The sequence below is a fragment of the Neolamprologus multifasciatus genome, chromosome 14, assembly GCF_963576455.1.
Source record: "Neolamprologus multifasciatus chromosome 14, fNeoMul1.2, whole genome shotgun sequence".
Classification (NCBI taxonomy): Eukaryota; Metazoa; Chordata; class Actinopteri; order Cichliformes; family Cichlidae; genus Neolamprologus; species Neolamprologus multifasciatus.
This window is the reverse complement of record NC_140452.1, coordinates 11,381,952-11,404,144: the sequence shown is the minus strand read 5'-3', so window position 1 is coordinate 11,404,144 and position 22,193 is coordinate 11,381,952. Positions and strand designations below refer to the sequence as shown.

Here is a 22,193-nt window from a genome sequence, read left to right as displayed (position 1 = left end):
TGTATAGGCTGCCAAATCAACTCAGCAGAACACAGTGGATCGCAGTGGATAGTGGATCATTACACAGAAAGTAGTAGTTCTGTTGTCCTTCTTTTCCAGTATATAATAACTTGAGTTTACTTTTTATTTGAAAAAGTGGATTACCAGAGTTTCTTTTCCTAGTAGTTACTATTTGTTTGTTTTTATGGGATACTTAACATTGAATTATATATGTCCATCAATTTTCTTAATCGCTTTTCCAATCCAAGGTCACATGGGCACTGGAGCTTATCCCAGCTGTCAGGAGCAAGAGACAGAATACATTCTTGACAGGTCGCCAGTCAATATAAATGGCCAGAACATGGAAGCAGACAATCATTCACAGGACATTCACACTTACAGACAAAATCCCCAGTTAAGCATGCATTTCTTTTGACTGTGGGAGGTAAAAGGCAGTAGGTACCCAGTGGGCACTGGGTAAAAACCCCCACACATAAAGGCCACAGCTGACCAGTGGGTTCACCCAGGACCCCTTTGCTGAGAAACAAAACTGTTTATATGTGCTTTCACTGTGCCACCTGTTTATATGTTTTTCTTCTTTAAGAGTAAAAGTTGTCAATTGATACCTTGGAGACCACTTCAGAGCCACACCACATAGCTCTTGCTCTGGGCAGAGGTCGGTCTTCCCGACCCAGACAACTTATTTATTTTGTTGTTATGAGTTGTGTTTATTAATTAAAACCCCATATTCCCACTATTTTTGTATTGTTTGTTATGAAAGAGGTTCTTGACTTTATAAAGCTTATATAATAACATCACTGAACATAAAACATCCTTTTTTTTTCCTCAGGATCCCGTCTGCGCCAGGAGGACTCCCCACCCCGGATTGTGGAGCATCCCTCTGACCTGATCGTATCCAAAGGGGAGCCCGCCACTCTCAACTGTAAAGCAGAGGGGCGGCCAACCCCGACAGTGGAGTGGTACAAGGATGGAGAGCGGGTGGAAACAGACAAAGATGACCCACGTTCCCACCGTATGCTGCTGCCCACCGGCTCGCTTTTCTTCCTTCGCATCGTTCATGGACGACGGAGCAAACCAGATGAGGGAGCCTATGTCTGCGTGGCCCGGAACTACCTGGGAGAAGCTGTGAGCCGCAATGCATCTTTGGAAGTAGCATGTAAGTCAAGAGTCTCTCTCCTTTTGCTTCACTTCTCCTCTTTGCTGGAGTTCAAAATGATTCTGCTCACATTATGTAATTTATAAGGACAGATAAAGAGAAATCCTGATCTCTCTGCTTACTGATGGAAAGACTGGATTTGCATTCAGCACATTCAGAATACATTTTTGATCTAATCAAGCGTTGAAACATCGTCTCTACTGTAGGTACTTAAAGTAAACAAGTCAACAATTTCTGGCGCTATTTTTAGTTAATTTCATTTTTCTTCTCCATTTACAAACAATACTAATTTCCTGCTGGTCTAAAAGAGCCACTTAAACCCTATCACGACCTCACAGTGTGGAATATTGGTCTGAGTTTTGGATAATGAGTTTTTTTCTTCCATGCACTTGATAAATGTGACCCAAGCCCAAGGGATATATATTGATGTTGTGTGTATGGGTTGGAGTATGTACGTAAAGCTGCTGGGAGGCTTTATGATGGGAACATGATGGCATGGCTGACATGGCTCTCTCGCAGGTGAGTGGGGGTCGAATGACAAGCACAGTTTGTGATGGACATTTAGCACAGGCCTTCTGAAGTCTGTTGGTGAATGGTGACAGGCATAACCTGAGCTGTGGATCGAATTGCCTTTGAAGATGAGCCTACCCCCCAGCAGTCTCAGGATGGGCTTCCTATACAGCCACTCCCAGGCACCTCAAAATGCCCATAAGGTGGAGGGGAAAGTCCCTATGTCCTTATGTTGTGGAAGAGGAGAATTCTGATCATGAAAGTGACAAACTTTAGACAGTCTCTCAAAATGTTGAGCTGGACTCCTTAGACAACATAAAACAAGCAAAAATTGGAAATCAAATGTTTTAGATTTTTAGACAAAAGAGAGCAGGAACAACATCCTCTGCCTGTAATTGTATTTCTGAGGCGATGACAGTAAAATTCATAGTTAGTTTTTGATCCTTAGGAAATGGGTTGGAGGGGGTTGGTCTCTGCTTCTGATCCGCTGCCCTGCCTTCCCGAGGGCCTTCCAGTGGCCCCCAGGTGCTAACTGTGTGACAGCAGCTTGATCTATCGATTGCTGTAAGAGGCCTCTCCCACTCTAAATGAAAATTCATGAAAAATTGATGAACCCTCTCGATTATTTTATTTTTTTTCCTTCTAACACGGTTTCTTAGCCTTTCTTCTTCAGTATTCTCTCTCTCTCTCTTTCTCATGGTCTCGCTCTCCCTCTTTCTCATGTAATATGGACTGAGGAGCAGAGGGGGTTGAATAGAGGCATTGACTACTTGAATGGCTTAAAGGTGAAGGGTGAGGGGTCACTAAGGCAGGAGGGAAGAGCAGAACTAGGTGAAGAAATATGTATAGCGCACATCTGATGGGTATTAACATTGATGCCAGGTTTGAGAGTGAGGTTCAGCATACAGGCTACAAACAAGTGTACAGAACTGGACATGTGTGTATAGCTCCATACACTATACAAGGTATAACAAAAGAATGGTGTAAAGTAATCTATACAATACACCATCATAAGACAACACTACTGGCTAAAAAAAATAAATACACTGAATTTTTCACTCAGTACTTTGAGGTCTTTACTTTTTAAATTACAGTGAAGACTTCTAATTGGAGTTTGGTTTATTTTAGCTCTGCTGTAAAACACTTAACAAGGACCAACTATAAAAATGTGAAATTAGCTGAACACTTGAGTATTCATTATAGTGACAGCATACTGGACTGAGCCTGTATGAGGCATAGCAGTTTGAGAATGACGGCAATGGTGGCCTGACAAAGATGGAGTGTGGGTGCAGGAAAAGGCTCTGTTCGACAGTCATTCACTGTGTTACTTGATTACAGTGTGATGGTGCACAAATGTGACATTTTGTTAAAGTAGGGTAATTTTGATTTGAATTATTCTAATAGTAGGAGATCAAAGCCCTCAGAGGCATGTTGAAGAAAATGGAAAAGGTGAGGAGAAGGAAAAAGATGTTTAAATATTCAGGTAGTGTGTTATATGGAGACATTAATTATTTGTTTCAATTTTAATAATACTGTAGGTAATCCTGAGCATCTTGAGGAAGAATTTCTTGAAGCTGATTGGCAGCATTTCTTTCTGAGCTAATCAAGTTTCTGGCTTAAGGTACCAAAATGGTCAGAAACAGTGCAGAGCTCCAGAGTCTTTTGCTATTGTACTCTTGTCATGGTTAGAGTGCTTTTTCCGTCTTTTAAATATAGACTATTTTTGGTCTTTTAAATGTGATTAGATGACCAAATAATTATGTTCCTTTCCAGTAAACTTTAGGTATTTGTTGACATCTACAAAGTGATGATTAGAAATTTAACCTCCGTGATAAAATAAAAAAAAGTGCCCATTTTGCAGCGTATTTCCTCTGTGTGTTTCATTTTTACTGAGATAAGGGTATCATAGAGCCTGAAGAAGAGGGAGGGGCACTTTGCGGCACGCTCCATGCCTGGTCTGTTTTGGGCCCTGGGCTTTCTCAGTTTTCTTTCACAGCCAGGTCTTCAGGGGACTGCGGGGGCAGAAGGGGGGGCGATGTGCTAAATCCCTCTGCATTCGCTTTACAGCAGTGATTAGCTTTATCAGGTCCTGACATCCGTCCAGTGATTGTAAAGCCAAAGCTAATCTCACAAGAAAAAGTCTTAAATCTATATCCATGTTGAACTGGATTTGTGTTTATGATATGTCTTGTAACCCCCCCCCCCCCCCCCCAATCCCCCCCCCATCCCCTGCCTCGATCTCCCCCTCCATTGTATTGAACGCACCTTTGCCCCCCTTCCATTCACGAGTGGTTGAACAGGACCCTGGTGAGATAATTGAATTGCAGTTCTGAAACAGATTGAACTCTGTGTCCACTGAACAGAGTGGCGCTGCTGCATGCCAGGCATCAAGCTGGGCCGGACTCACCACTCTCTCTTTTAGAGGAGGAAATGTGGAGTGAAGAGGCAAAGGGGGAAGAGCCCTCCAAGAGGTGCCAATGCATTATTAATGTGGGCCCGAGTGGGCAGCGGCACTTGTGCCTTTACTGGGCTTAGGTCTGCAACCTTGTCTCCTTTAAGTGTTGGATGTTGAGCACAAATAGATGGACAAGAACATGAACTGCTTTGTGTTATCTAGCTCCATGGTGCATGTGCAGAGTGTGGGGATAATGCCCAGACATCACTCTGCTGCATTTGGGGAGAGATTTCATTATAGCTGTTGTTCACTGTCCTGTACTTCAGAAGATAAGAGAACTTGTAAATATGTTGCCTAGAGGGTATCGGAGCAGCCTGCCTTGTAATCTTACTCCTCTTCAAAACTGACTCCAGGCCAGCAATATGGGTTATACTGCATATAAGAGAATGTGCCCCTTTTCTCTTTTCAGGATAAACTAGGTCAATGAGCAGGTCCATAAATCATTGTGAAGCCTGTGTCAGAAATGCAAGCTGCAGCCATCGCTGCTGCATAAATTGCTAGCACTGCGAGTATCTGTGTATATGTAAGTGTGACAAGGCACACCTGGGGCAATAGGATCCCAAGGAAAACGTTAATTAGCCCAATCTTTTCAGGTGCTTGACGCAAACTACATCCACCTGAAACTAGCACATATCACTTTTAATTGAGTGCCAACTGTGATATAGGCCCTCTGACATGTCTACTTGTGTATTAACTGTATGTAATCATCAGGGGAAAGGCACCACATATAAATGAAGACAAAAAAATGAGTTTTAGATGTATAACTTTGCAGCTTCGTTCGGTTTTAACCTTTAAAAATGCAAATGACACGGAAATGAAACAGATGTCTTGGGTTGGTTCTAAATGCCGCTTGGAATGGGATTGGATGACTTTTAAAAAGGTCCTTTGATATCATCTAATGTACCACTTCTGCAATTAAGTGAATCGTTAGGTAGCAGTTGGTACTCGTACAACAAGGTAATTAGCAGGAAAATTGAGTTGGGAAAGGTGCGAGTGTTGAAGAGAGGAGGAGGGTTACCAAGCTGTTGCTGTTGTGTCCAGCATGAGGGGGGAGCTAATAAAGGGATGGGCCAAAAGGAGCAAGCCAGGTGGGGAGTCAGGATGAGCTGCACTGCTGAGCTCATCTGGACTCATTATTCCAGTTCAGAAATGAGAAAACGGGGTGACAAGTGCACACAAACAGCAGACACTCACGCACTTACACACGCGTGTTCACAAACACCTGCCCTCGTGCTTGTATAAACCCCGGTAGACTGAGGTTTAATCTGTGCGGGAGTCCTTGAGAAATAATGAAGGGTAATGAAGAAAACAGCAACAGCGCAACCATTACAGCGCATTAATGATGCATGCTACAGTTAGGAAATACAACACAGTCTCAGAAACTCTCATTTGTAAGTGTAATATGTAAGTGTTTTATTCATACCACACATCTTGACGTGTCTGTTTCTTTATGTTCTTAGATGTGTAAAACACAAATTTCCGGGTCCATCTAAAACAGTTGGTCTGGTTTTTCAATAACTTGCTCAATAAATAAAAGATCAGTTGCTCACACAGATAAAATAAACATAAATCTGCTGCTCACACCACACCAAAGTGTTTTCTAGTTTATTACATTTTCATATAAAAAAAAGTAAGAAATAATTTAAAAAACCTTCCTGCTGGAGCTCACTGTTGTCTGAGCTGAAACAAGCAGTGATGTGACGGAGGAAAAGCAAAAAGCATACATGCAGAAAAAGTGGGAATGTTGTCTTGTGATAAGAGGGATGGGGAGAGAGGGCAAGCGTGTGAAACATATCTTCTCCTGATAGTGTTAGAGAGGAAAAAAATCCCTGATTAAATGTGTCAGCTGGAGTTTGCTGACCTCTGTAGAGATCTTCCTGTCTATTCATATGCACACACACACACACACATATTCAGATCCACAGCTATAGTGTTTTCCAGCCATATACAGCATCACGCAGCTTGATCGTATCACCTTTATCAGTCACAGATGGTCACAGTAAATGAGGAGCTCCTACAGATACCTAACTCCTGTGCCATGCTTGGAAAGAGGCCGGGCTGCAAAAATGGAACAGAAATTTGGAAAGTCTCACAGGAAGATAAATCATAGGGATACACTACGGTCACTAACATCCTCACTGTCTCTCTCTCATACACACACACACACGTACACATCCTGAGACTGCACTTTTACTTTCCTCAGCGGGCTTTGTGTCCCAGCTCTGACCTCGCCAGCTCCACCTAGGGAAATAGATTACCTTTAGATGAAGCGACAGCAGTACTCTAGAAGGGAAATACGGTGCACATACATTGTGGCTGAATCACGACAACAGTAATGTAGAGGTGTGACAAAAGCTGCAGACAAAGATGGAAAATGTGGTGAGTAGGTGGCGAAGAGATCGAATACTTGGATCCAAGTTTGGGATGACCTTTGACCATCTTTCTCAGCCTATTATCAGTCTTTTTGTCTCCTTTTCTTTCAAACTTCACCTCTCTACTTATACCATTATGTCACCTTTGAGTGTACAAACTGGATTAAGTAAGTGCGTGGCGCTCCGTCAAGGATGCCATGGCCCGTCACAGGAGGAGTGAGCCATCAAGCAAAGAGTGCTGAACCAGCCGCTTCTCACGCCCATTAGCGGCCAGCAAGATGAAGCACCAGTCGCACCAGGTTTTGTTGTGTTTCTTTTATATACCCCGCTCTCGCTTCTTCACACTCTCCCTCTTTCTCCCTTCATAGTGACACTTTTATTGATGGCCTCTCCGCTCTGACAATGCAGGTCTATTGCTTTGTCTCTTCTCCCTGCCTGCCTGTGTTTTGCCTCGTCGTCTTTCCTCCACAATGTCTCTCATCACCCATGCTACATACCGCGGATGCTCACTCACCAGAAAAAAAAAAAGTTAAAAAAGAACCTTTGCATTAACGTAGAGTCTATAAATTTTACAAATCTGACAGCACTGTAGAAAGCGAGCCCTTTTAGACAGTATCAGACAGTTTCAGATGTAGACTGAGCTCTAAATTATTGAAACATGTCTGCAGGCTGATTATTGATTAACTTTAAAACACAGACTGGGTGACAAGATCTTGCTTTCTTCACTGTATTGGTCTTTGATTTCTGTTGTCATTTTTTTAAGTGATGATTCAGGTTTATTTGAATTGTGTACATTTTGCAAATTGTTATGTTTAGCATTAAAACAATAAACCCTTATCACCGTATTAATCTAGTCATCAGTGTCTATCTGTTAATAACACATGAAGTTTCCAATTTTAAGTCTATTTTAATTTGTTGCACAGGTGTGCCATTTACCAGATTTGGATTAATATGTGTGATACCACTCTATTTGCTGGCAAGTGGGCGAAAGGACAAGTGAGTGATAATAATATTAATCAAAAATGTGACCCTGAGTTAAATCCCTGTAGACCACTGCGTTTTGAGGGTGGCTTGCCATTGCATCCAGCCGGGATTGGATCCTCTGACCCCTGAAAACCCCTTTGCCCTCTCCTATCCACCCCAGATCTCTGTCATACCATAATTCCTTAGCCTAGCGCTCCCTTCCGATGAATATGTCCCTGTCGTAACTGACCTCCCCCACCCACCTTCCCTTCTCTCTAAGATCCTCTGAGGCTGCCAGAGATGGTAATCCATCATGCAGAGCCAGGGAGGAGGTGACAGGATGAAGGGCTGAAGTTCAGTCACTAGCTGTTGTGGGTTTGAATCAAATGTTACCGAAATTGATTCAGGCTCTGGTGTGTGAAGTGCCGTGTTTGTTCTGTGTTCAAGTTCCTGGTTCAAATGTCCATTATTCCTTATACTTTCCTACACACCCTTAAAAAACACATTTATTCACATGCATGCATGCCATCACCAAACACTGCAGGGTGCACAATGCTCTTGTGAAAGGGTCAGGACTCAGCCAGGTCCATATTTCAGTGTGTTTAGTTTGGGCTGCATATGTCACACTGCACACTGTTGTTCTGATGGATATGTCCGGTTAAATACTGTTGTGCACACATAAGTACACATGTACATTTACACAAGTACATAAGCAAACTTAAAAATGCTTAAGGTAAATGGCTTTTGTGGCTGTTTTTCTTGTTGTTCAAACATTAAGGACATTCCCTCCTTAAAGTAGCCCTTGGGGAATGTAGGAGATGCAGCAGTTCAGCTTCATTACATTCTTAACTGAACTGTGGGAGAAAGAAGGGAACCGGGGAAGGGAGGAGGAGAAAACACATACTGCAAACTGACCATAAGAAGCACAGTATTCATAGTATATTTCTTTTCTAGCCTTGTGGTTTTTAGGGGGGAAAACAATCACCAGTGGAATATTCTTCATTATTAATTCATGTGTTTATGCAGTTATTTGTTCTCTATTTTTGCACTGAGCTTTGTGTGCCCCTGCATCACACTCGTTATTGAGGATCCGGATGTGTTATGACTGTGATTTTCTTTCCATGGCGTAGACAGATAATGTGTTTCACTTGGATTACGTTTGCTGTAAGGGACACCTAGAGCCCTCAACAGCTGCAGACCAGCGTTGAAACCTAATCATCCAGTCTCTGCTGTCTCCATCTCTTTCCTTCTCTTTCCCTCTCTCTGTGCTATCTTTCCCTTTTTCCACTCCCTCCCTCGCTCACTTCCTTTCCTGCTGTTTGAAACTGATACTATAAGTATTTTAGTCACTTTCAAAAGTGAGGGGAGACAAGATCAAATGTTTGAGAGGACTTTCTAAAACAGCTGTGGTTCCTTTCCACTTTGCAGCTTGGCCCCTACATGATTGTGCTGCTCTGTCCATTGCACATGTCAGCAAAGGAAGTTACATAGATGCTGTGTGTGTTTTGAAGGTGACCTTGTGTGTTCCAGAGCTAATAGCTTCCCATTTTGATGTGGATTGGGTCCTAACTGCTGCCTGTGCCTGTTAGACTGCTCTGGGATCAGTCCCAGGCTTGGCCAAGGTGTGGATGAGTCACAGAAATGGGATTCGTTCACTCAGCCACCAATGCACCACAGTAAGCTGCCCATCTACTCCAGTGAGAAATAAATGTCAAAGGTTTTGCGCTTCAGGGACAGACACTTCGTTTAACAGGGGAAAACTATCTCGCTCATTTATATGTAACGCAGTATGACCAGGTGCAGTGAAATGACATCACATGGTGAATGAGACTGGGAGCTGTGGTATGTGTGGCCACCTGCTTCTGCAGCTGGGAGGATGATTAGCAGCTAGCCAGGCTGATTATTAACCGGCCAGACACTGATCCAGCCAAACGGACAGACAGACAGACAGACAGACTGGGACACTGACAGACGTTGCACATTGCCAGATATGAGCCTGCATATTTGCTGCCACGGTGGAGACCAGTCACCAGACAGACTTGCCCAGACCACTTCAGTACTAGCATGGCCAAAGGCCAGCTGAATAGAAATCAGAACTCTCTATTCAAATGCTAAGCAGAATCTTATCTCAGTGCCTCTTGCTGCTGGCCCCTGTGCTCTACACTGTACAGGGCAAAGCTATTAGCGAACATGCAGGTGCCGAATGTGTTTGTCTCTGTTTCACTGCGTCTGTGTGTGTGTGTGTGTGTGTGTGTTCAAATGGTTGGACGGTTAGTTGTCTTTTCTCTTTGTGTCCTGGTTTAGTAAAAAATGTGGAAAATAAATCATGTCATGTCATACTGGTGGTGTGTTTCAAATGAATCTTGTTAGTGTAACAGTCTAAATTTAATAATACCACACGCAACAGCACCCGCCACCCAGTAAGGATGAAATGAAGGCAGTGAATCATCTGAAGTGTTGCTATGATTGCAGGGATTTGTCTGGGATCTACCAAGATCCTCTTATTCCACAGGAAATGAAATCTAATGACACTAAGTGATCACCAAAGGGTGTGTGTCTAACTGATGAGCACACTCATTTGACTCCACCGATCTTTAGAAGCCATTAGTGTTCTCCTGTTTCACGCACAAATTAGACCTCCACACACAAAGGCACACAGGAACAACGGTACATAGCTGTTTCTCATACACAAGGCAAGGTTTGTAAAGGCACATATGCACTAGCACACACATGCCTGTGCCCACACACTGTAACAGACTCCAAATTCCCCCTTTGTTGTCCAACTGGCACAGTCAACATTTGCCCATTTGAGCCCTAAATTGCACAGTAAGGGAAAAATGAACCCCAAGACACAGCGTTGTAATGGAGCTGAAAAGAACAGCTTAATTGGCCAACATAAGCCATGCTCAGGCATTAACTGTGAAATTTACATGTTAGCTGTGCTGCCATCTTTCTTTTAAAGGCCCCTGTGGTGTTTGTGCGCAACAGACACATGAATTGCAACTCTGACACTTCATGAATATCGATCTAGGCTTCTGTTGCTGTAGGGGCAGGCTATGGAAAACAGTATTATTCAAAACATGCTGAGTGGGATACATCTGCAATTAGTCGGTTGATAATTTATGCAGCTAATGTGTTATTAGTTTAATTGCCTGTTTTTGGCAATTTACTTATCCCCCCTTACACAAAACTGCACAAAAAAAAATCCTAAATGGCAAAAATTAGCTCTGATTTAAAAATATTGTTTGCTTGTTGTTCTCATTTTTTAATTACAAAAGATTAGTTTAAAGATGGGGCAAACTGCTCTTCTTATCAGGTTCTCTGACTCCAAGCAGAAGGGAGCTGTCCACATAATTTAGTTCCATTCATAGCAGTTAAGGGGTTGATAGGCCCGTTGTACCTTTGGGTCCAGATAGGCTGACCTTTGGCCAGGTCTGGATGTGACCTCCCATTGATTGACCATCATCTGACCTCATGGCTGGAAAACAGAGCTGCATTCAGGTCCATTTGGCAGTCTGGAGAGCATCTCTAGCATACACTGCTAATACAGTTATGCTAGTGTTATTGGGAGATGTATGAAAGGAGAAATAGCTCAAGAAGGCAGGGTTATTCCTGTGTCAGAGGAGGAAGAGCTCAGATAATTTAATTATAGATTAAGGGATATGAGGATCTGTCAGCTTTTTCATTCTTATAGTACGCCCTACTCAAGTTCTGTTATTAGTGCTATAATCTCAAAAGTAGAATTGTTATTACCAGCTCTATGGCTGACTGGGCTCATGTAGGTATTATGATGTTCTTTAGTAAGTTTTATTTACCCCACAAAGACATTTTGTAAAACTAAACCTAAACAAGTGATTGTTTTTTTTCATTTATTTATTTTTGCATTTGCTAAGGGCTATACTGGATTTTGTTATCTTTCCCTCAGCATCTTGCAGCTCTTCAACCCACACCCCTCCTCCGGTTCTCCCTTATCCCTTAAATTGATGCTCACTCTGCTCTGAAGCCAAAATGCTGATCGCGTTCCCCTTCTTGCTATCACAAACCAAATAGCGACCTTGTGATTGACTGCTAACAAAATTAGCAGAACTTCTCATAAACCTTAATTAGTAATTTGACTCGATAAAGCATGCTGATGAAGGCAGGAGACAGCCATGTAATTGAGAAGAGAAAAAAAGAGGAGGGGTATACTGTATCATTCATGTATCACTCAATAGTGCCAAATGGGGTGTTGACTGTCATAAATGTTCTCAGACCCTAAATTTTCACCAATGTGCGCCCCCCCCCCCCCCCCCCACCTCACAAGAGCATCTCACCTCTTCTCACTGCTTCCATGTGCCAAGACACGACACCCTCAGTCGCCTATCTCTGTCTCTCTTTTCTCGCACGCAGCAGGGGGATGGTTGGCCCAAGAACGTGGCATCATTAACTTACTTGAGTGGCAGACGTTAGACGTGCAGAGGGCTGTCCTGTCCCACCCCCCTGCTGGGTGTCCCTCAACCCCCATCACTCCTTCCTGTCATCCTTCATTTCTGCATTTCTTGATTCCTCACCCCCCGAAAAAAAGCCATCCACAGATTTCGTAAACTTGGTGCTCCGTCAACCGTAGATGAGTGGACGCATTAAGCCATGCATTTATAATTTCAGCATGATGGGCGTGCCACATGATTATTCATGGGTTTTTTTTAAATACGATTTTAATACAATTTTGCTATATATAAATGTCAATTTTGATATTCAGCCTATTGTGACTAGCTGTTTTAAAGTGTGACAAGTCCACAATCCCTCAGTGTATGGAGTTTTTGTTGTTGCCACCAGTGCGGCACGTGCTGCTGAGCTCCTTGTGGCGCAATGCCCTGTGTCATTAATCACAAGGCCCATGCTGCCTGGAGCCCTGACAGCTCACAACCTGGTGGCCTACCACCTCCCCTCATCTATACTGTGAAGGCTGCGCCATTATCAGCTCACAGGATGAAGGTGCCACACTAATGACAGCTGTTGGTGGTCATATGAACCAGCCCCATTTTTCAATTGAAACTCCTCATTCATGTATCCCCCCACCGGGCTTTTTGGTTTTCACTTGTCTCGGGTTCACAAGTTTTGAAGCACCAGGGCAAAGGTCAGTGGATTTTCCCTGTCGCCACAGCAACTCTCAACACCATCAGATGTCAAGAGAGTTGGTCGACCATAACGGAGCCAGGCAGAGAGCGCTGCTCAGCCAGCCACTTCCTTCTGGAGAGCAGAGGAGGCAGGACAGAAGGGGAGAGAACATCTTTTGTTAAGCATACACTCTCCCTCTCTCTTGGCTTCAGTCCGGGGTGTTGGGGGTTGTCATAGATGGGTATTTAGGCTTTTGTGGGTGGAGTGTTAAAGGCTTGTTGGGGTCCAAGTCAGGCTTGTACTGTGGGGTGTGGGGGGCTCAGAGCAGTGCTGTGGTCTAGTTGTGTCATGACCATGAAGCTGAGCTGTCACTTGCGTCTAATTGGCTTAGATCAGCCCACGAGTGGCTCAAAGCTCACTGACCCACCCTCTGTCTTTCACTGTCTTTCACTGTCTCCCTCTCGCTCTACTCTCTCATTAGCTATTTTCCTTCTGCCGACCCAAAACAATGGTCTCCACATGGTTCTTACCATCATTCTGCTTGGTCCAAAAGTTCTCTATTGTTCCAGAAGGCCTGGCACTTTCTGTGTGTCCAGTTATGTCCTATTATGAGGAAGAATCCTTGTGATGAGCAAGATACTAGAATGATGGGGAACGATATAAAGGCTTGATTTAATCTTGATTTGAGACCTCATTGATCTGGAAGCTGGGGTCATCACAAGGTCAACATAAGGAATGATGATAATATTGTTCATCTTTAGGGAATAGGCCTATCATAGCACTTTTACATGCCATTAACTCTCAAATCTGTCCCAACAACAACTTGTCTCTAACAGATTCATCCTGAAAATACTACTGAGTATTCTGTCTGCCTTTCTGAAGTCTGTCAGAGTGGGGGTTCTTTCTTGGGTACTTGGATTTACTTTGTGTTACAATGGTTCAGGCAATGACCCTGCAGTGTGCATCCCTGATGATGTTCTAATTGGATGGAGTGACCTTTCTACACTGTAATTTTGAAGCGTCCTTGGTCTTTGGGGGTGGAAACAGATTAAAAAGCAGCAGGAGCGGGATGATTGATGTGTGCTGTGGGTGGTATGGTTGTGGATGGACAGTGGCAGGTAGTGCGACAGTAACATATGAGTCCACAGCTGTTGAACGAGGGTGTCCAGACTGATACATGGGAGGTGGCTACACCCAGCCTGACTGATTGCTGCCTTTTGGTACATCAGCATTTTCTAATGGCCGCAAAGTCTACATCTGCTTTGATTGAAGGTTGGTTGTTGTGTTTGCTTATTCGTCTGTGGTGTCTCATTTCATGCAGCACCTTTATAATTTTTAATGTGAGGGATTTTTTGTACTTATTTTGAAGATCAACACGGTGAATAATATTCTAAAGGGTGAAAGTGGTTAAAACCTTGCACATGACTGACATGAACCGGTTGCTTGAATGAACTGCATTTTTTTTTTCTTCATTGTAAGAAGTCAGAGAAGCATGTCCCAATGTTGAAGGAGGAAAAATGTAAGCATTGCTTGGGAAAAGTAAAATGTGGCAATGAGAAAAAATCAGCACACACAGTAACTATAAACATAAATATTTGTAATCAAAAGGAGTATGTTTGTCCTTGAATTTTGTGTGTGTATGTGCTTGTGTGTGTGTGTGTTTTTGTGTGTGTGTGAATATGACATTTACTCTGCTTTTCTTTGTAGCCAGAATGAAGTGAAGTGTGGTGAATGGGGTTGTTTTGGTGCATTGACTGGTGGATCCTATTTTAACAGCGTATGAAGCTGGAACTAATTCCTGCATATTTATTTGGCCTGGTCTTAGCAAACTAAGCACTTACCCTACTTGAAATTCTACACAGTACTAACAGGAGCAGACTGTAGGTGATAGCAAAACGGCTTTATAGTGCCTTTGGAAGACTGAGCAGAAGCACTTGGAAACCTCAGAATGTAGAAATCATAGAAGTATTTAATAGAACATTTTAAAATTTGCTTTTCCAGCTTTTAATTAGTTTATGTCATTTAGCCCCCAACCTACCTACTCTGAATGCTATGCTAAAATGTAGTGTAGTATTAACTGCTAGAATTATTGTCAAAACTTGCTTGATGAGTTCAGTTTGGTCGCTCAAAATAAATGAGATTTTTCTCCGCATTGGTTGTTTTGTCTAGGTTCAGCTAACCCCTTTGTCTTTGTATTTCCAACTCTTCGTCCTACATTAACTGAAGAAATGTAAAAGAAAAAAGATCAGAGTGTGAGGAGGAAAGCAAGTCTGATCCTGTTCCCTCAGCCATCTCGACCAAGCTTGAGATGCTTTTGTTGTGGGCTGCATTTGAAAAGATCAGCTTTAACAACCAAAGCAAATATCCATGGAAATGCTTGTGAAGGGAGGACTTTGAACCTTCTGTAGAACAGGTGTGTTTTATAGCACTGTGTTTCTCCTTTGGTCTTTAATGCTGTACAGTCCCATGTTGTGTGTGTATGTGTGTATTTCTCAGTGGCTGAAGCTCCACTGTAGCGATGAGCCAGTCTCTGCAGGAGGGCCGCAGTCAACCCTGTGCCATGTGAGAGCTGCAGGGAGCGGGGCTAACGAGGTGTCCAGGCAGCTGACAGCTTTGTCCTGCCGCCTGCGAGTGGCGATGGCACAAAGAGGGTCCTGCAGAGAGTACTGTCTGTTCTTTGTGTCTGCCTTTCTCCTCTGCCCAGGACTTGTGTTACAAAAGAAAGCCACGCAAGAAAAGCATTATGGCATCAGGTGGATGAGGCACTGTGCCTGTTCTCCATTTCCCTCCTCCCCATTTGCCTCTTCTCTAGACCAGAAAAAAGGAAAAGCATACATTTTAGCCTTGGATTGCTTTCAATGTGTTTCTCGTGTAGCTGTTAGATTTGAACAGTTTTTCTTTTCTAAAGCTTTACCAAACATTTAAATCAACAATTATATAGTTTTATTAGCCTTCCCACATCTTCTCTTGCTGTTTCTAGCTTTTCCTTCTCCCCCTTTTCTGCCACATTCTCTTGAGTTGAGTGACAAGCCAAATGGGAGATAGTTTTCTGTCATGTGTTTGCTGCTTGTATTTGCTCAGTCTCCCTTCTTCCTCTCTTTGCTCATGTCTTTAATTTATGAACTGCTACACTTGAGTGGGCCTAGTGTCTGTTTAAACCAGTACAGTGCCTGTGTTTGTCCTGGCTGTCCCAGCTCCACAGGAAGCTCATCTAGAGCCTTCAGTGCTTAATGCCACTGCAGGAGGTGAGCAAGAAACACGCAGACTTCCGTGGATCCTCTGCCCACTGGAGGGAGAGGTTTGACGCTTCTTTTAAAAGGCCAAAGTCGTTTGTCTTTGTTGTTTTTTGTCTCCTAGGAATTGTTTAGAGAGAAGAAGACAGCCAGAGAGATAAAGGGTGAAAGGAAGAAAGAGCAAGCAAGAAAACATGTCTTCCTGCTAGGAATTTCTTTGTAGAAATTGTGAATATTTCTCATCTGGGCAACTGCTCTAAACCTAGTTTTCGCTGTGTTCTGTAAGGAGCCTCTGATGAGTGTTGCTATCATTATGCATTTTTCTCTCCTTTGGTTGTGTACTGTTTCATCCTCTGAGTTTAAAACATCAGCTTCAGAAAGCTGAACAAATTTGGTGTTTATGTATTGAATTTTTTTTTTCACATTTCTCACCTTTTAGCTTTATTTACTGCTTGTAAAGCAAACTTAGTCAACACCATATGTGTGTTTGGCTCTGCACATCTCTGCATGATTAATATTTAATCATGTGGACAGTAGCTCTGAATATTGGTTTTTGGATTTATGGTCCATCAGCGCAAACATTCTTAACTTCGGTCTTTTAACCTGTGTGCTACATTGTGAGTGGACCGAGAAATAGTGGTTGCTCTGTGAGTGAGCATCATGAGCTGAATATCCACATCGGAATCAAGGAAGCTCAATTAATGTTGAAGCAGACTTTTATTCTGATAAACAATCCACACCTTTGGCATCGACAAACACCACATTCGTAGTGAATGCACAGTGTTGCTGCTTTGCTTCACATATGAAATTCAGTTGCTTAGCTCATCCGAGTGTTTCCATATTGTAGAAGTAATCGGATTTAAAACAGAGGAACACAGAGGCAGACAACCAAGAGAGAACCACAAAAATCACAGAAAGGTTAGGATGGAATCCCAAAGGACTACAAATCCCTTCTCTGAAATCTCATTGTTTGGAAACCATGAAACCGGATTCCTGTAACAAGTCTCTGATCAGTGGAGCCTCGGCCCAAAGGACTCAATTAGACCAGAACGGCCCTTTCTGACCAGGCCTTTATTTTGCTTCCTTCCCTCTCCCAGCATGCTGTTACCACTGCAGAGGAGCCTAATGCCCTAGACTGGGAGCAAAGCCATACAGCACACCGAGCAATCACATCACTCAGCCTTTGCCCCTCTCATTACACACAAACAGTATAAATCCGCACCAGAATTTGTGCATGCCCGTTTCTGTTGCTTCACAGTGAACCTGTGGCACTCCCCTTGACTTAGTGTTTTAATTGGCGGAACGAGTATAGTAAACATATATTAAAAAAGCTGGCAGAAAATAGCAGTTACTGAAACATCCTTGCGATCGGAGGCTGTAATCCAGAATTTAATTTCAGTCATTTTGCCCTCCTTCACTTATGATTAGAGTGAATTATGATAATTTCTTGATTATGGTTTGGCCCCTGCCTGTGAGGACACCACTTGTCTGAGCTCAACAGAAGAGTGCAACCCACTGGATCTGCAGTATTAACCACTTGCCTCTGAGATGGTATAAACACAAGTTGTACTCGGTTCTGTTTGTCTTCAACTTGCCCTGCAGTTATCGAAGCACATTTAGCTAATGATGAAAGGATATGCTTTTATTCTGATCCATGGTTGCAGAAGTGTTTCACTATCCATCTGTAGTTCAACCTCGGTTTTTAAAAGTCTCATCTAAAGGCGCAAACAAAGAACCAAATGAAAGCGGTAGATGAAAGATATGAAAGCGCTTGGCTTAAAGGCGTGAATTAATGTATGGATGACAATGAGGGAGGACATGTGTGACACAGAGGAACATCAGCAGTCGGGCCAGCAATCTTCCATGGTGTGCAAACACAATACCATATCACTAATTCACATTCAATCAGGAATTCAAGTAATACAAGCTGGATCAGCCACATCGCTTTCTCCACATGAAAGTCAATTAGAGCTCCATTTAAAAAGCAAAATTAGTTGTTATAGATTTAATAAGTGACCTGGGCTGTGGCAGACTGGGCAGAGGATAGGAGACAGTGGCTGGAGGTCCATGGGGAAATGAGCACCACATCACCAAAGCCCACTCGTAATGACTTCTGTTGAGTCTTGATAATGTCTACTAATTAGTTAATCAAAGACAATGGCCCTCTACATACACCTCCCACCTTAACAGCTTCTGTCTGCTTCATTGAACAACAGCTCGGCGTCTAAAGCCTTGAAATCCCCATTCACTCTCATCACTGGCGGACACACCTGGTTGGGCTTGGTGTATGCCTGCAGTAAGATGTACAACACATTAATTTGTTGAATTAATGTTAATAGGTGCATGCACACAAAAATATGCAGTGTTCAGTGTTATAAAACATGTAGGAGGATAATGAAATATAAAGGTAATAACACTTCATCTCATGCGTGGTGTCCATGCTGGTCAGAAGGTCGATATAAAGACCCTCAGGGCTGGACAGACTGGGAAAACAGTGCATTGACAAAGTGTCTCAGCACCCCTTGGAGCTGCCATCATAGGGTGAGTAATACTCTGTTTTCTCCCTAATCAATTAGTAAGCCTTCATTAGCTAGGCCATTCATTATGTTGCTGTGTCAGGGACGGGACATGGTGCTGTGGTTGCCCCTGGGATGGGCACGTCAGTGGGTGCTGATACATGACAAGGCTCTCACGATTGCTCTTGCATCTAAAGAGGATGCAGCTATTACTCTGTTCCACAGTCAAGCATTAACCGTGGACAGCCAAATCAACAACACTTTGTTGTTACACAGCCAGCCAAGTAAACATTATTCATTTTAATCGCAGCCTAGGCAAATATTATTTACTGCTCTTACACAGCCAAATATTCATTACACTGTATTGTTTAAGCCATTTACTCTAATTTATTTTTCAACTAGAAATGCTATTTCTGTCCAACAGCATATGGGAGCTAAAACCTACACTGCATATTTGGGGATTTTTGAAGTAGCAAAGTGCAAGAAGCCCTGTTTTTAGTGCAGTACTACATAGTTACACTTCCTAAACATATCCCAATTACTTTGGTTTCTCATAGCCCTTGTGAATATTACAGTAGCTTGCGAGCTGTGCTACGAATCATTAATATAAAACAGATGTTAGGCACATTCCAGTGCACCAGCCCTCATTGCTGGAGTCGGTATCACCACAGCAGCCTCAGCAGTGCTTGTTTGATGCATAGTTAATAGAAACACAAATTATTGTGCTATACATGGGCAGGAGAAAGAGATCATATGACTGTGCTTTGACTACGTGTGTGTGTTGGTGTGTCAGCATTTGTTTGTGACCAGTGTAAGATATGCCCATAGCACAATGCGAGCCTTCTCTCCATGTGTAATGACCTGTGCAGTGGAATAATGTTGAGGGGTAGACAGAGATTAAAGGAGTAAGATATTGAAGAGTCCTATGATGGATGAGAGCTGTTTGGAGATCAATTAAACAATAAGAAATTAATTCTGCCAGCGACATGCTCATTAGAGACTTGGTGAAAAGAAGGCAAGGGGGTGTGTGTGTGTCATTTTTTAAATTTTGTTCATCTTGACCCAATCTAAGGCTCCTGGAGAATATGGATGGCATTCATTTACAGTTTTATTTCATTTGATTTAAACATTTATTATTTATTAGCACTGAACCTGATCACATAACAATACCCACAATCAGTCAGCTCTTGGCAAATGGTATTCTGCTTGCGTGCTGCCACTCTCTGATGCTATCTTTTATGTTTACCATATTGCTGACCTTGTTTAAAGGCCAACACTTATGGCTTCTCTTCCTTTTTGTGCTGAAAAGAAGCTGTTGTCAACCTTGTGCCCTGCTCTGCAATATTGCCTTTGTGCTGGCCACTGCTGCTAGATTAGGCTAAGCACAGAAATAAAGTAAAGTCAGCTAGTTACGATAGCAGCTCATATCAAAGGGCTGCTGTGCATTGCAGATTCGGGAGCCAGCAGATGTGAGTAACAGCTGCCATGTTGAGTGTCAACCTTCTCGCTGCTGTCATTCTCCATTTGCCCCGTGCACGGGTAAATAACGTGTTGTCTTAATTCATTTGCCTCCACTTGCAACAGCCGGAGCGTAATGGATTCTAATATTAAACACGATCCCATTCCAGTGTGCAATTAGTTTATAGCTCCACCTTTTAACACTTACTTATTAATGACGTCTCCCAGGATTTGCTGAATAGATGTTGTGGGCAGGAGTGGGATACAGCTACTGGCAGGTGCCAGTGGTTGGGGATCCTTCAGTCTAGCTGCCAATTGAAGGCACTGTGGAACTTCTGTGGTCCAGTGGCAGAGCCAACCTCTCTCCTCCTCCATGGGGATGGCTAACCTGATGTGCTGGCTCGGAGGGTGAGCACACAGACGGACAGGCGGAGCTAGTTGCCAAGTTGGGCCAGGCCTGCTTGGTATGTGGGGGGGTTTCAATGTGGATAGACTACTAAGTGGAATTTGAAAAGATTGTGTGGGGGTGTGGCTGCTAAGTAGTCAAGGGTATACTGTACAGATGGAGTATATAAAGTTTGCATGGCGAACAGATGTTTTAGGGGTCTCTGTTTGTCTTGAGGGTGCGACATGGTAAGTGAAGGGCAGTCGAGGGTGCTGTACAGAGGACATTTGTTGTAGAGCTTGCTGTTTTTCAGTGGCTACTCAGAAAATGTTTGATAAAGCTTGAGGCTTGTACTCTAGGAGTTAATGATGGTGTTACAGTCAGTAGCCCCGCAGACATTTCTTTTCTGACATGTATTCACATGTGTTTACTTGTTGTTTTGTCATGAAGATGGCAACGCTGGCACTGGGTTAGCAGGGAACTTGCATTTTTGTAGTAAAAGGGCTTGATGAAGCACATTCCTCATAGCACTCCTTTCATCCCTAGCCTTTTTCTCTAACTGCTTGGCACTCTTTCCTTTGGTGCATGGCAGAAAAAAGCAGATTGGAGTTTTCATTAAGGCAGAAAAATGTCAGATTCTTGACAGCTTTTGGTCTGGACATATGCTCTGTTATAGCAAACACTAAGCCTAGAAAATCTCCCTCTCTCATCTCTATCACTTTTTTCCATCAGCCTGTTGCGCTATGTTTCTGTCTACATTTTTACTTCACCTGCAGTCCAGGAGAAATGCTTGCCTGGATCTGTTTTTCATATTTGCTGGAGCTTTTTTTTATAATTGGTAGATAGAGATGGGTCTTTGAGTATGGATCATGGCTCTGTAATGACTCTCTCCGTGTGTATGGGTGTGAGTGTAGGGTGTAGACTAGCACTGAATGGGAATGAGATGAATGCTGGGTGGAAATGAATTTCTAAAGGCCATGGTGCTTCATCACTAGCCTACCACTGCCTGTCCCACTCCTGCCTGAATAACACCAGAATTATCACTCAGAGGGAGGAGAGAGCGATGAATACCTCCAGCTACTACACCCTGGGGATTTGGGTACCCCTCACCCTCCCCTGTTGCTTTCACTTCTACACATACACAGACACACACAGACACACACACACACATTTGGATGTGCTGCACACTCACACAGGTAGAGATTGGGAAGGGGGGCCTAACATTATCCACTAATGGTGTGCTCCATTAATCATACAATGATGAAGGCCATTTCCTTTATTTAATTGGCTCCCAGTATCTCTGTGCCTTTGTTGCATGTCATTTCAGACTCACTGGCAATATGCTTGTGTATGTGGGCCACTTTTAGGTAGCAGAGTGCAGCATCAGGGCGTGGCTGAGAGCTCTGTAGACATATCAAACAAGTGTCTTTTGTATCTGTTCACAGCATATCTCTAATAGACTGAGCAATATTAGGAAAAACAACCCCCCCCTTTTTTCCCTTTTGTGCACTTTTTCTACACACAGCATTAATATACACTTGTTCTAAAAACCATTAAATTTCCTTGAACAAGCAATTTAGAATTTTCATTCATTTTCGCATTAATGGTACATGCTTGCTTGCTTTTGTTTAAACAAGATCCTGACAGAGCACCTGCAGTACTGTGCACTGTGTACTGTTTTTAAATGTTTAGATCTTACCCATCACAGAGTGTCAATAGCAAGTATCTGGTTAAATTCATTCTATAGCATCAGCATCAGTTATACAGGTTATGCTCATCAAAAAGAAGTACTCCAACAAAGGGTATGCCATAACAGAGCACTGATCTAAAAATCATCTTTTAAGTCTTGGATTACTTGAACAGACAGAAGTAACTGAGACAGCTTAAATCCGTATAAGAAGTCCCTGAAATAACTTCCTCAGTTTTATTTACATAACACCAAATCACAACAACAGTTCCCTCAAGACACTTTATATTGTAAGGTAAAGACCCTACAGTAATACATACAGAGAAAAACCCAACAATCATATGACCCCCTATGAGCAAGC

At 42.9% G+C, this 22,193-nt stretch overlaps 1 protein-coding gene across 10 annotated transcripts in view; it reads left to right on the top strand.

Moving 5' to 3' along the window:
• Positions 1 to 22,193, top strand: part of LOC146503609 (roundabout homolog 2-like) — a 312,156-nt gene that overhangs the window by 169,990 nt on the left and 119,973 nt on the right. For all 10 annotated transcript variants that reach the window (XM_085184221.1, XM_085184220.1, XM_085184222.1 and 7 more), the window contains one exon: positions 830 to 1,156. In XM_085184221.1, the coding sequence (XP_085040347.1) occupies positions 830 to 1,156 (327 nt within the window). The remainder of the gene's footprint in view (positions 1 to 829; positions 1,157 to 22,193) is intronic.